At 42.1% G+C, this 16,122-nt stretch overlaps 1 protein-coding gene across 1 annotated transcript; it reads left to right on the plus strand.

The window, feature by feature from the left end:
• The first annotated feature begins 1,895 nt into the window (after positions 1–1,895).
• On the plus strand, positions 1,896–9,098 carry LOC135527537 (neurexophilin-2-like). The gene is made up of 2 exons (XM_064956038.1): positions 1,896–2,145; positions 6,657–9,098. Exons 1-2 carry the CDS (start codon positions 2,092–2,094, stop codon positions 7,425–7,427), a joined length of 825 nt encoding a protein of 274 aa, XP_064812110.1. The 5' UTR covers positions 1,896–2,091; the 3' UTR covers positions 7,428–9,098.
• Positions 9,099–16,122: the final 7,024 nt, after the last annotated feature.

Raw genomic sequence — 16,122 nt, forward strand, 5'->3', positions numbered from 1 at the left:
TGGGACAAAATCCCTGCTGAGATGTGTGCAAACCTGGTGGCCAACTACAAGAAACATCTGACCTGTGTGATTGCCAACAAGGGTTTTGCCACCAAGTACCAAGTCATGTTTTGCAGAGTGGTCAAATACTTATTTCCCTCATTAAAATGCAAATCAATTTTTGACATGCATTTTTCTGGATTTTTTTGTTGTTATTCTGTCTCTCACTGTTCAAATAAACCTACCATTAAAATTATAGACGGACAATTTCTTTGTCCGTGGGCAAACGTACAAAATCAGCAGGGGATGAAATATTTTTGCCCCCTCACTGTACAAGGTTAACTTAGATAGTCAGTGTAGCTATATTGTTAACTATTTATCAGGCGCATTACTTGGGGATAGAAGCTGTGAGAATAGTCTATGGCATAGGTGGTTGGAGTCTTTAACGATTTTCCGGGCCTTCCTACTACACCGCCTGATATAAATGTCCTAAATGGCAGGGAGCTCGGCTTCAGTGATGTACTGGGCTGTCCGCACCACCCTCTGTAGTGCCATACGATCAAGGGTTGTGCTATTGCCTTCCCAGGCAGTGATGCAGCCAGGCAAAATGCTCTCAATGGTACAGCTGTAGAACTTTGAGGATTTGAGGGCACATGCCAAACTTTTTCAATCTCTTGAGGTGGAAGAGGCACTGTCGTGCCTTCTTCACGACGGAACTTGAAGTTGTCTACCTGCTCCACTGCGAGAAATTAACATAAAATTCTCTGGCAACTGCTGTGGTGAATATTCCTGCAGTCAGCATGCCAATTGCACGCTCCCTCAAAACTTGAGACATCTGTGGCATTGTGTTGTGTGTCAAAACTACACATTTTTGAGTGGCATTTTATTGTCCCCAGCATAACGTGTACCTGTGTTATGATCATACTATTTAAACATCTTCTTGATAAGCCACACCTGTCAGGTGGATGGATTATCTTGGCAAAGGAGAAATGCGCACTAGGGAAGTAAACACATTTGTACACAAAATTTGAGCAAAATTAGCATTTTGTGCAAATGGAGTATTTCTGGGATCTTTTATTTCAGCGCTTAGATTTTGGTTCAGTGCATGTTGACAAAGAAATTTGGACCACATGGTAAAAAAAGAAAGACAAGAGGGCAATTGAGAAACAATAATTTCCCTGCCTTATCAGGCTGTTTCCACACACACATACCAAGACTGTACATAAGATAGTCAGCAGCAACCACCAATAGACTACAGAAACTCTATCCACATTCTGCACACATACTGACACTATGCTGGTACTGTCTTTATATTCCCCACTCCCCAGGGAGAGATTTCCTGTCATTGTGTCAGCCTCCCAGTGGCAGAACCAGGAACATAGGGGTAGGCTGTCAAATTGTGCTGCTTAAGAAGTCACATCTCTGGGTAAGAGTCGTAACGAGCCAGGAGGTTTAGTGACAGATAGACAGTAGCAGAGTGGTAACAAGCCTCCATACCACCATCCTGTAAAATTTCCCCTGGAATGTATTACCAGATTCATGAGAGCGTCTTTATGATTTTAATGCTCTCACATGCTGCCCACAGTTGATAGCGTACATATTGGAGTATATAATTATGATTATAATAGCTTCACAATTGTAATTTTTGGACCATGATCTATATTTACCATGGTCAATTTCAAAAGAATGCCAGCTACAAAGTGTAGGTGGTTTGTGAAATTATGCTCTTTTACATGAGTTCTAATTTGCTCTCATTATACAATGATGAGAAGAAAACTGACATGTGCATGTATGGCACAGACAGAAAGGGAGAGAGAGTGTGCGAGGGAGAGCGTGAGAGCGCAAATGAAAATACAGGGGCTGTCTAATAATATAAGCAGGGTGGATCTCTCAAACAATTTCCTGATGTTCTCTTTCCTCCCAGTTCATCCTGTTTTCACAGAGCCATGGACCTCACGATAAAATGTTATTGAAGCCACTAACAAAATGTGATTTGACTTTCTTGTTAGTCTAAAGGGTTCTACGTTTTCTTCCAAGTGGATTGCTGTCAGACTTTGATTGATTGCCCCGGTGTCTAGATTTGTACGTCAACATAAGACATTCAGAGAAGAAATGAGGGTACTATTAATCAACTTTGCCACCTTCAGTCTGTGGCTTCTACCAACGGTAAGCTATTTCACATATTTCACGTGACAAGTGCAGGCAATCATTTTCAGATAAACAGGTGCTATTCAGAGAGTTAAAGTAAAAATGTGTGGCTGTATTTTTTCCATGTGTCTTTTATAAAATAACAATAGTACTTGGCTCTTTGTGCCCATTCATGTTTAGGTGCCGTCCATATGTCTGTGGCGTTGCCCAATTGCTTTTGGTTCTTATTTGAGAAGAGGAGTGAGTAAACTGTGAACCTGACCAGTGACCACTTTGATGCACCAAACCTCTCTGAACAGAAATATAATGGCAACATGTCAAATGTTGGTCCCATGTTTCATGCACTGAAATAAAATATCCCAGAAATGTTCCATAAAAAGCGGATTTTTTCCCCCAATTTTGTGCACAAATTTGTTCACATCCCTGTTAGTAAGTATTTCTCCTTTGCCAAGATAATCCATCCAGCTGACAGGTGTGGCATACCAGGAATCTGATTAAACAGCATGATCATTACACAGATGCATGTTGTGCTGGGAACAATAAAAGGTCACTCGAAAATGTGCAGTTTTGACACACAAAAAAATGCCACAGATGTCTCAAGTTTTGAGGGACCATGCAATTGCCATTATGACAGCAGTAATTTCCACCAGAACTCTTGCCAGAGAATGTTAATTTCTCTACCATAAGCCGCATCCAAAGTTGCTTTAAAGAATTTGTCAGTATGTCCAACCGGCCTCACAAACCGCAGACCACGTGTATGGCGTTGTGTGGGCGAGCTGATTGCTGACGTTGTGAACAGAGTGCCTCATGGTGGCATTGGGGTTACGGTATGGGCAGGCATGAGCTAAGGACAACGAACACAATTACATTTTATTGATGGCAATTTGAGTGCACAGAAATATAATGACAAGTTCCTGAGTCCCGTGTCTTTTAAAGTAACTATGACCAACAGATGCATATCTTTATTCCCAGTCATGTGAAATCCATAAATAAGGGCCTAATTTAATTTATTTCAATTGACTGTTTTCCTCATATGAAATGTAAGTCAGTAAAATCTTTGAAATTGTTGCATGTTGCATTTATATTTTTGTTCAGTATAATAAAGCATAAATATGTCCTAGATTAAATTCATTGTATCGCACATCTATCCCTGGAGCAAGAAAACAACTGGATCATATAAATGATGTGGATAATTATTACGCTGAACATAGAGGGAGTAGTTCTTCAGTGCACCTCACACTACCACAAAGCCATAGATTACATATGGAAATCAATGGTAAGACATTCTTTATATCTATTGTAGAGGTTGATAGTTATGATGTTGTAGGCTATGAAGAGATATGTTGATCGCAATAACATTGGATAATGGCTTTGGGTAGAACTTAGTCAAAGTTCATTTCTCTTTATCTAAGTTATTATCTTATTTTCAACATACCCCAGAGGACTCTGGTTCCCTAAAAATGTCTCATGGTGATGAATAATTCCAACTGATAGTTGCGTCTATGCATTTGTAAGGTCTCAAGATGTTCTCTTACTTAATGGCATTAATTACCCACTGGGCACAGATGTCTAGTTTTGATTTACATTTGGTTGAGTTGTCAACTGATGTGAATTCAATGTGAAATCAACAGAAAATGTCACCATGTCATGTGATTTAGGTTAAAAGTTGGATGCAAAAAAAGATGAAATTCCCTTACTTTGATAGCTTTTCTCAAATCCAATCAGTTTTCCACTTTGATTCAACGTCATCACATTGAATTTCTTTGCTGAAATAAAGTGGAAACAACGATTGAACCAGTTTTTGCCCAGTAATGACACTGTTTCCACATTTAGAAAAATTCATTACCTGTTATGAATGCACTGAAAAAAAATCAGGAATTAATTCAAAGAATTCCCACTAAGGTTGAAGAACACCCATTCTTATTGAACTGGGATTATTTTCTAGACAGACTGAATTCATGCAATCAACCTATAGGCTATAATGCATTTTTGCTTAGAGTCAACACCTTTCTATTCATGCACTAATAATCACTGGAAATATATGAGTTACAAATTAGCATTTGATGGATATGGTTTGCCTGTAAACATCATCCTAAGGGTTGACAGCTGCGTCTGGTTAAACTGATCATTTGCTCAGCATACACAATCTGGAGAATCATACGGTTCATTTATTGCTCACTGTAGTTTGTCTAACACATTTATCATAGTGCGGCAACTCAGGTAGGGCGCTTCACTGAGGCGCACATCACAATACCTAAGCTTAAACAGCAGCACCATTTTGGTTAGATATTCCTTTCACAGAAGCTGATGGCCATAAGCAGTGTCTCAAAACTTTTTTCTTCACTTCAGAGTTCCCCAACATCATTCTCATGTATGATGATCATGTGAGTACAGTAATGATTATTTCCCATGCTAGACAATAAAGCAGTGAGAACCATGTTGTCATCTTTCACGGTCATCCCCATTGCCATGAGCTGAGATTCCCCATGTAAGGTTGTCTTCTAACCCAGCCATGGCCTGGCATACAGACACCCTGACACAGAGCCACGGGCATGGCTGACACATCACCCTGTAGTGGAGGAGATGAATGCAGTGGCTCAGAGTTCATTAGCCTGCTGAGGGTTCTGTAACGGAACTTTTGTTAGACAGTGTATTACAGCCAGGAGAGTAGTTATAAGAAGACATACAGGGAGGGGAAGTGTAGTTATAAGTATACTGTACATTGATGCTGTGTAGGCTAACATACAGTGAGATGGATCAGGGTATATAGCAAGAATATATCAAATTAGCAATGAATGGGTAGGATTGGGAATATTCTATGCTGTATGGTACATGGCCAACTCTGATTTGATTTGAAATATTGGATTGATAAAAATCAAAAAAGACTTATGGGTTTATCAATATTTCTGTCTTTTTATGGAACATGTTGACAAGTGGTAGGCTTTCTAGGACAGTGAGAATCCTTATAAAGTTCCTTCCAAGGATAATTGATGAAGAACACTATTCGTTTTCCATTTTTACAATATTTATACATTTTTTTTACCCCTTCTTCATGGTATCCAATTGGTAGTTACAGTCTTGTCCCATCACTGCTACTCCCGTATGAACTCAGGAGAGGCGAAAGTCGAACCGTGCGTCCTCCGAAACACAACCCAACCAAGCCGCATTGCTTCTTGATGTAACAGTATAGCTTCCGTCCCTCTCCTCGCCCCAACCTGGGCTTGAACCAGGGACCCTCTGCACACATCAACCACAGTCACTCACGAAGCATCGTTACCCATTGTGCCACAAAAGTCATGGCCCTTGCAGAGCAAGGGGAACAACTACTTCTAGGTTTCAGAGCGAGTGACGTCACCGACTGAAACACTATTAGCGCGCACCACCGCTAACTAGCTAGCCATTTCACATTGTCCACATTGACACAATGCCCACTTAACCCGGAAGCCAGCCATGCCAATGTGTCTGAGGAAACACCGTACACCTGGTGACTGTGTCAGCGTGCACTGCGCCCGGCCCACCACAGGGGTCACTAGTGCGCACTAGTGAGTTGCTAGTGAGTCACTGGTGTGCTGGCCAAACCACTCCTACCCCGAATGATGCTGGGCCGATTGCGCCCCGCCCCATGAATCTCTTGGTCGCGGCTGGCTGCGACAGAGCCTGGACTTGAACCCAGAGTCTCTAGTGGAACAGCTAGCACTTAGACCACCGTGCCACTTGGGAGGCCCTTCCCTTTCTATTTTAGCCTGAAAATGAACGAGGTCAACCTTTGCCAGTTCCAGTTTGAAGAAAATTGACAGATTATGCCATGGCCATGGGTTTCTATGTTTCTTATTATAAATTCACTGTAATGTCCAGAGCTGTCAACTGACTTGGAAATGTCATGTACATGTTGTCTATTTATAATCTACATATTATACCAAGACTTTGGATGATTCATATCCACTGTATAACTAGAAATATACCATATCACCAAAATCTTCCAAAACGGAGATATGTTTATTCGTTTGAAGGGTTCAAGACAGATGGTTACAGCAGAGGACATGGAGCCAAGCTGACTTCACCCTCAGCTGTGTCTGACAGTCACCGTTAACAAGGGTGCAGCTTACTGCAGCAGAGTCTATAATCTAATGTTATACACAACCAACCAATTAAACACTCCTGGACTACAATGGCTCAGGCCATGAACAAAGAGACTGCATCGAATGTTTTTTTGAGTGGATAATGGACCGATGAGATGAACCATCTTTTCATACATTTTCATGAGCTCATAACATCATCCCATCATTTTTAGCATGTCTTAGTCAATTCCCCATTAACGCTCATGTCCTCTTAATTGTATTTTTAGGATTATGTCCACACTGATCAGTAGGTTTCTACCTAATGTACTTGATCAAGGTTATATCCATATAAAGCCTCCAGGCACGTGACGATTGACAACAATTTGTTAGATACAGAGAAAGAGAGAGAGACACAGACTGGCAGAGAAATAAAAAAAACACTAAATGTATCCTTCATTCATGTGTTCACAGGTGCAAAAGGAGGATGCTGTGAAGACCTTGGACTATCTGAACCTCAGCACATTTGACTCCCTCTCACAGCCCTCTCCCTATGACATAAGAAGGTTAGGGGTAGATGGAAACATTGGAGCTGCAATGAAAGTCAAACACCTTTCCAAAGACTTCCAGATCGTATCCACCAAGACTAAGTCCCCAAACTATAGCTCTGTGGGCCCACATGGCTGGTCACAGAACCTCTCCCTACCCCTGGATCAGTCACAGTTACACTCCAAACCCAAGCCCCCCATGAAAGCACCTATCAAAGCTAAGAAGACCTTTGGCTGGGGAAACTTCTACCTCAACATCAAAACCACCAAGTTCAGCCTACTGGTGACAAGTAAGATAGTGGACCACATCAACGGCACCTTCAGTGTGTACTTCCATCACAATTCGTCCCATCTGGGGAATATCTCAATGAGCATTGTTCCTCCCTCCAAACCCGTGGAATGGGATGATGTGGGAAGCCCGGAGCTCCAGTTCCAGAATCAGCCACAGTCTACCATCAATGCGCACCTGCAAGAGATGAAGGCCCTCAACTGCAGGGTGGAGTACCAGAGGACCAACAGGGCCAAGAAGACCAAACCCTGCCTCTATGACCCCTCCCAGACCTGCTACTCAGAACACACCCAGTCTCACGCCGCCTGGATCTGTGCCAAGCCCTTCAAGGTCTTCTGTGTATTCATCTCTTTTCTCAGCACCGACTACAAACTGGTGCAGAAGGTCTGTCCAGACTACAACTTCTAGGCAGATCTCCAGCAATTTGGTGGACGAGGATAGTCGATGAACGAGAAAGGTTGATAAGGCATGTTTTTCTACATCTCCTATCCCAGTGGAGAAAGGGGCTTGTGCTGAACGGCAAGGATGGATGGTCCCACACCAACATTCAGGCCTCACACAGACATTCAGATGGAGAGCTTTGTGTTTAGTAGAATGGAAGTCAGCAGCATATGGACAATAACCTAAAAAAAAAAATTCACCACTGAAGGGTAGAAGACAGAAGATCAAGTAGGATAATAGTAAGATTATTTTGTAAACTATTTGTGGTAAAATATTGACTTGGGGGGAGTGATGCCCTATGTGCATGCCAATTCCAGCACAACACTAATCCCTGCTTTTGTTACTTGTGGTTATGTTTGGGGAAATGTTCTGCTTATTTGTCACACGTTGCCCCTTACATGAACATTTTCCCTGTTAGTTTGGGGGTATCCTAACGCAACCAAGGCAAGGTATCTGGATGTTGATTATTGAGTTTGGTCATACTGTATGATTCACATACGGAATCTACATTTTATTAACTTTTACAAGCAGATATGAAATGATGTATGATGGAAAGCAAAATGTAGATTTGAAATGCATATTAAAATGAGTAGGTTTTTTGCTTGATGTGATATTGAGTTCATACATCACACACTAAGTTTCCTAATGAGTTGGGACAACAACATTAGTAAGGAAAACTAACTGTACTGTACAGAAATAAAGCAGCTGTTCTGGACAGAAACAAAGATCTGGAATTTAATTTGTGTGAATTAGTGCTCAATTCGCATGCGTCCCGTCAATATTTCACTATCTCATTATCGGCGCTTCAAGACATGCTCTCTCTATCACTGCCACAAATAGTGTTGGTGAGTGAGTATGTCCTGCGTATACTTACCTGTATACTTACCTGCTATTGCAATGTGTGAAGTGTTTTTTAAACCAGCCGACAATGTGCAAGTTTATAGATACTACTAGGATAATACACGTAGCTGTCTTTCACAGTTTTTCAATAGGCATATTGCACCTATACGTTTGTCATATCTTTTGGCAGATGCATGGTTATGACTTTTCTTGATTTGTAAATGATTTGTTAAAAATAGGTCAGTATGTTGCCTTGAGTGATTAATCTGAGGTTTAAACCCTAAATGATTCATCTCAGATTTGGCTGTTGGACTATAGAAATGGTCATTATGGTGTGTATCACCATTACTATATTGACTGCTATTTAGACAGGTTTATTCTACCATTTTAAACCAAACATTATTTAGCAAAATGCTAATTGAACATCCCTCTGGCCAAAGTAAGAGATGTTGCATAATATCATGCAGCAAGGGTTTGGCCAGTAAATAAACAAACCTTGATTACTTTGTATCTCTCCCACATGTGCGCAGTAATCTATTGTTTACTTAGCAGTGGGGTGAGAGGGGCAGCCTCCCCTGCAGGTGTCCAAGTGTGCTTTAGCCAGTGTGGAGCTATGGACAGGGCAGGACAGCCTAGCCAGAGATGTGGACCCTAACCCTGCCACTGAGGCTAGAGTTTAAACTACAAAATCATCCAAAGATACAAAGAGATGGAGATAGAGAGAAACAGAAACATACCCAGAGAAAGGAAGGTAGGAGAAAATGTGACTGACAGAATTAATGACTGATTGGTTGGGTGACCAATGCTGGTCTGTTAAAACCAATGTTGATGTTTTATTGAGAAGTTATACATGATCAGATTATTTATTAATTTCTCATCCTAAATTATAGGAGTTCCCTCATCTTAAGTCATTCACATTGAAGTAGGAGAGGAAATGAGAGAAATTCAAATGTGCAGATGCTGTTACACATTCAACACCACAGCGCAACAGAGACTTTGGAAATAGTCAAAACTGTCAAAAGCTTCTATTGGATTGCATGATTGATCCCATCATATATCCATTCTCTCAGGTTCTCTAAGAACGTGGAGGAGGAATGAGTTGCATGGGAGAATGATATACCCTCAAGTAGCAAAGACTCCTCAGTCACAGTGAAGTGCCATTGAAATACCACTGATGTGTGACTGAAAGATCCCTACACACTGACAGTTTTAGGGTAACACTAGAGATACACCGGGAGGGAGAGAAAGATGCTATTCTCTATTCTCCCTCCCTGAGCAGCAGTTGTTTCTCTCTCGGATGTTTGTGTAAGTGACGTCATTTACACTGATATGATGCATCACATGGGAAGTCAACCCCAGAATGATTTTGCCAATGCAACATGCATCTTCATGTGTTTGTTGTCCTGGGTTTTTCTATCAATGTGATTCTACATAAGATGTACATGTATATTATTTGTCTCCTCTGTTATAACATTATAATAAAAACGCCATTTAGCAGATGCTTTTATCCAAAGTGGCTTACAGTCATGCATACATTTGATGGCAAGTGAGGGTTTTCAATCAATGGAAGTTGAATGCTAGCCTGAAATCCAGAACCTGTTTCTCTAACTCCGTGTCAGGCCAATCTCAATTTGGGTAGTAATTATCTTTCTATAATTATTCAAATATATAATTTGACCATGTCTGTTTGACTTGTTAGAACTTCTGCTGTCAAGCTGCTCTGGAGGCTTAAGGCTCTTGTCCGAACAACAAGAACCCAGAGAAATACACTGAACAACGGTAACTGGGATTGTTCATCTTGAATGGATAGTAACTGAGTATGATCATTAAATATGCACTGGTCTGCCATGAAGGTCACTACAGTGAATGTCACTATTGTCTTTTAACATTCCACAAAAGCCATAAGAATTCGTCTACCTCTGAGTTACAATTTTGCTACACTGTCAGTACATGTAATGGTCACAGTGTATGTACCCTGATCTTAACCTGTCAGAATGGACGGCACCTGTCTGGTTCCTCTTCAGGTTTCATCCTACCTTTGAACGTTACAGTAGATAAACTTTGATGGATTAATTGATTTATACAGCCTCATATCATTACTGAAACGTTTCCCTGTGCTGTCTTAGGTCCTATGGTCGTTCAGAGGTGGAAGACCAGATTGAGGTGCTCTGTCAGAAGTGGGCGCTGCCTGCCTTTGACCTGGACCAAGCCCTGTGAGGGGTGAAAGTCCAGCCCTACTGTTAAGGGATTTTTTTAAATCAATAATTATGTGTACATTTCAATCAGGACTGACTAATCAGAATACTATTATGTTACTGTATATGTATGAATTCTATTTTTATCCTAGTACTGAGTATAATGTGTGTAATTATAATCAAGAAGTAGAACAATGACTGTCTGTTCCTTGGTAGAAATGAATGAACTTATCGCCAGACTGGCTAGAATGCTTATCTACACAGGCAGACCTTGGCTCGGGTCATAAATCATCTAAATAAGGAGAGATGATGTGCGAAGGCTTGAGAACTATACAGCCATTGTACCAGGGTGAAGAAGAGACGGGATAGTTTGAAAACTAATGACGTCATTTTCAGTTTATAACCTGTGGTAAACTGTATCATGTTCAGTACTCTCGAGAATAAACGCTGCTGGTTGATTTTGAGACTGGTCTCTGTCCATTTTATGCAAATAAGAGTCTTACAAATTCTTAGGAATTGACAGAGTGTTTAATTTGAATTGGGTATTAAAACATATAGGAATTTAATTCCTGTAACACCTACTCAGGCTCGCCCGCTAACTTTGCTGCCTGATGGATAGACCTGCCCGATGGAGGACAGTCAGTCCCCTTTTACTGATTTTAGATTGGTTCAATGAAAGCAACTTTCTTTATCCAGGTGGGTCTCATGTTTTATTTTTTATTTCACCTTTACTTAACTAGGTAGGCCAGTTGAGAACAAGTTCTCATTTACAACCTCGAGCTGACCAAGATAAAGCAAAGCAGTGCAACAAAAACAACAGAGTTACAAACAAACGTACAGTCAATAACACAATAGAACAATCTATGTAGTGCGTGCAAATGTAGAAGAGTAGGCAATAAAGTAAGGCAATAAATAGGACATAGAGGCGAAATAATTACAATTTAGCATTAAGACTGGAGTGATAGATGCGCAGATGATGATGTGCAAGTAGAGATACTGGGGTGCAAAAGAGCAAAAAATAAATAAATAACAATATGGATGAGGTAATTGGGTCTGCTATTTTACGATTTCCCTGAAATGTTGCATATCGGGGGGCTATTCAATGCTAATGAAGAACGCCACAGGATGTTTTTGTCCTGGTCGAGGGCAGTCAAATCTGGGGTGAACCACAGGCTATATCTGTTCTTAGTTCAACATTTTTTGAACGGGGCCTGCTTAGTGGCGGCAGGGTAGCCTAGTGGTTAGAGCGGGGCGGCAGGGTAGCCTAGTGGTTAGAGCATTGGACTAGTAAGCAGAAGGTTGCAAGTTCAAACCCCCGAGCTGACAAGGTACAAATCTGTCGTTCTGCCCCTGAACAGGCAGTTAACCCGCTGTTCCTAGGCTGTCATTGAAAATAAGAATTTGTTCTTAACTGACTTGCCTGGTTAAATAAAGGTAAAATAAAATTTAAGATGGTGAGGAAAGCACTTTTAAAGAGCAACCAGGCATCTACTCTACTCTACTGACAGGATGAGGTCAATATCCTTCCAGGATACCCAGGCCAGGTTGATTAGAAAGGCCTGCTCGCAGAAGTGTTTTCGGGAGCCTTTGACAGTGATGAGGGGTGGTCGTTTGCGTACAAACGCAGGCAATGAGGCAGTGATCGCTGAGATCCTGGTTGAAGACACCAGAGATGTAATTTAGAGGACAGATTTTGACTGACTTAAATGTAATCTTGAACTCATCTTTATCCTTGATTAAGGCAAGTCCAGAGTAATATCTTCATGTTTGAAAAACTACTGTGGTTTTGCTGTCTCAACTACGATGTGTTTTACCTCCCATGTTACAGCTTAAGTCATGGCGACATGTCTGATACAAAGAGGATCTCAGCCACCTCCATCTACTTTGAATCAATGACCGACAAACTAGATGTGATTACTAAACTTGAACCAAATGTGTGACATGGCTTCTGGTACATGTTAAACATGTCATTGTTCCTAACTCTTTGAAGATCGCTCCCCTCTCTCATGTACTGTAGCCTCAGACAGGCCAGACTATGACCAACTGGAGAAGACCACTTGTCTCTTCTTCCCCATCTCACATTAATTACTGTATATTAGACACACTGTTTTCTGTAATTCTGCTTGTGGCACAGTTGTGCCAAGCTTAATGTTTTATGTATAGTAGCATGCATCATTTTTCTAATCTGCACATTTTCATAATTAAGCATTTTCTTAAAAATACCATTCTTTATTCCCTACCTCTCCTTTCAAAAGCCATGTGTTCATGAATGTCAGTTTATACGTTACAAGTAGGCCATCATTGTAAATAATAATTTGTTCTTAACTGACATACCTAGTTAAATAAAGGTTAAATAAATGAATATAATAACATATAGTGCTACAAAAATGTAAGAGATCCCAATGGTATTGTTATGTATATCTACCATGCTCCTCCCAGGGAGTACAGACAACCACCTTGTCCTAGTTGACCTTTGACCCCAGGGTATGGACAGACTGGCTCAAAACCGTCATGCTCATGACTTCATTGTTGTAGCCCCCTTACTACTACTGTCTCAGCTCTATCTGGTGAGGACATTGACAGCGGTACTATTCTCACTGTAGGTCACTCCGCTACTAATACTATCACTACTACAGCTACTAGAACATCTACTATCTGTAGTACTAACAGAGATGGAGCCTCCCTGTATGTAAGAATACTACAGCACCTGCCAAGCAGTCTGAACCTAATGGCACAGAAAGTAGTGCCCTTGCCCTGAAACTGCAGGGTTGCTGGTTCAAGTCCCATTTCAGCTTTCCCCTCTAAATTGTGGGACAGCTTGTAATGATGTTCGTCTGAGGAAGAAGTAGTAGACCAAAGCGCAGCGTGGTAAGTGTTCATATTTCCTTTAATTAACTGAACACTAAATACAAAAGAACAAGAGAATAAATGAAAACCGAAAAAGTCCCGTATGGTGCAAACACTGAAATGGAAAACAACTACCCACAAACACCAGGTGGGAACAAGCTACCTAAGTATGGTTCTTAATCAGAGACAACGATTGACAGCTGCCTCTGATTGGGAACCATACCAGGCCAAACACATAGAACTATAACACACAGAACAAACATAGAATGCCCACCCCAACTCACTCCCCGACCAAACTAAAGTAGAGACATAAAAAAGGAACTAAGGTCAGGACGTGACATAGCTTGCAAGGGAGGTCTTCACCAAATCATGAACTAATTGCTTGCACCTGTGACTGCTTGTAAGACTCTGCCCAAGACTCGGAGAAACTGATATAAGGCGCAGGCAGGTCTTGGCGGGGGAGCTGTGCTTTGATGAACATTGGTCTTATAGCCCTTGCAAGTCTCTGCATTACATTCACCTTAACGGGGGGGGGGGAGGTTCTTGTTTGCTGCTGAGTAGGGCAGCCGGCAACAAAGACTGGTAGTGAGAAGGAATTTGCAGAACCAGATAGAATAGTGTGGTTTCTAGGAATGCGAACCATCTTCCCTGCTTTTGAAGCAGTATCACGTGAGGTTCTCTGGACCATGTGTAGGTTATTATGCTCCTGTGTGCAATGAGTTTGCATGCTTGTATTTTATTGACCTAGGCTCCGTTTCTACTACTACTTGGGGTGAAGTAGTAGTAGTAGAACCTTAGATGTTCAGTTCTCCTTAACTGTATATCTCACTAGTGTGTAATGTTACTTTTTAGCATATTATCTGTTACACCTAACAGCCTGTGTGCCTTACAACTTCGGGTCATTGGAGAACTCCTGATTGGGTTACAAAGACTGCAGGAATTTAGTAGGTCTGAGCATTTCATGCAAGTTGTCTTATGCAAATGTGTAGTTAATGAAGATCATTGTTTGCTATATCTGTGTTGAGTTTGTGTACCATCCTTTGACGCTGGAATGTACAGGTCAAAGAAATGTGGTGGCAGCTTCAAGCTACTCTGCTCCAGTACTTTCCCCACCACTCATGTGGTCTAGTGAGCTTTATTACAATACTAATTTACTACAAATGTTTTGTGAACAGTTGTACTTTAAGGCATGGCTGAGTCAAATCGAAACCCTGACTTAATGAAGTGGTGATAAGGGGACAATGATGTAGGTTGTGTGTAGCAGGTATGATATATGATTTGGCTTGGAAAGTTTTTTTGGCCTGGTCACATACAGCTGATGTGTTGTGCATTGAAGTCCACAAAGGATGGAGGAGAGTGCATAGAGGCGAGAAGGAATACAACGTGGTGTTTACGCGTGATCAGTGGCGTATTCGTTCCGCCGATTCTGTTGAAAAACCTTTCTTAAGCAGAAACTAACGAAACAGGGATAAAAATGCCTGAATTTGCCCAAAATAAACCTGTTTGCAACTGTTGGACTAATGATTACAAGGCAGAATTGAATGTGTCACTGTCTGTCCACGTGTCACTGTCTGTTATGAACTTTAGTGAAGACCCAAAAGCGGTTTTAACAGAAAACAGAGTTCTTTAATGAAAATACAGGAATGGCATAAATCCTCTTCCAACGTTGTCAGCAGAACAAAAGAACGTTAGTATAGTGCAGGATGCTCCTGCCAGGCAGACTCCGACAGGACAGGACAAGGTGGAAGCAAACGAGACGACAGCTTGCTTCTGGCATCAAAAAACACAAACAAGAATCAGACACTGAAAGTAGCAGGAACAGAGAAAGAAATAGAGACCTAATCAGAGGGGGAAGAGAGAACAGGTGGGGAAAGAGAGAATGAGCTAGTTAGGGAAAATGTGGAACAGCTGAAGGATGAGAGACAGAGAAGGTAACCTAAAAAGACCAGCAGAGAGAGAGAATGAAGAGAAAGGACAGGAACAGACATAACAAGACATGACAGTACCCCCCCCCCACTCACCGAGCGCCTCCTGGCGCACTCGAGGAGGAAACCTGGCGGCAACGGAGGAAATCATCGATCAGCGAACGGTCCAGCACGTCCCGAGAGGGAACCCAACTCCTCTCCTCAGGACCGTACCCCTCCCAATCCACTAGGTACTGATGACCACGGCCAGGATGGGGGGGGGGGGGGGAGGGACGAGCGGGGGCGCGAAGAACGGGCTTAACACAGGAGACATGGAAGACCGGGTGAACGCGACGAAGATAGCGCGGGAGAAGAAGTCGCACTGCGACAGGATTAATGACCTGGGAAATACGGAACGGACCAATGAACCGCGGGGCCAACTTGCGAGAAGCTGTCTTAAGGGGAAGGTTCTGAGTGGAGAGCCATACTCTCTGACCGCAACAATATCTAGGACTCTTGGTCCTACGCTTATTAGCGGCCCTCACAGTCTGCGCCCTATTACGGCAAAGTGCCGACCTGACCCCCTTCCAGGTGCGCTCGCAACGCTGGACAAAAGCCTGAGCGGAGGGGACGCAGGACTCGGCGAGCTGAGATGAGAACAGCGGAGGCTGGTACCCGAGGCTACACTGAAAAGGGGATAGACCGGTAGCAGACGAGGGAAGCGAGTTGTGGGCGTACTCTGCCCAGGGGAGCTGTTCTGACCAAGACGCAGGGTTACGAAAAGAAAGACTGCGTAAAATGCGACCAACAGTCTGATTGGCCCGTTCGGCTTGACCGTTAGACTGGGGATGAAAGCCGGACGAGAGACTGACGGAA

This window comes from Oncorhynchus masou, chromosome 33, assembly GCF_036934945.1.
Source record: "Oncorhynchus masou masou isolate Uvic2021 chromosome 33, UVic_Omas_1.1, whole genome shotgun sequence".
In the NCBI taxonomy this organism is placed as follows: domain Eukaryota; kingdom Metazoa; phylum Chordata; class Actinopteri; order Salmoniformes; family Salmonidae; genus Oncorhynchus; species Oncorhynchus masou.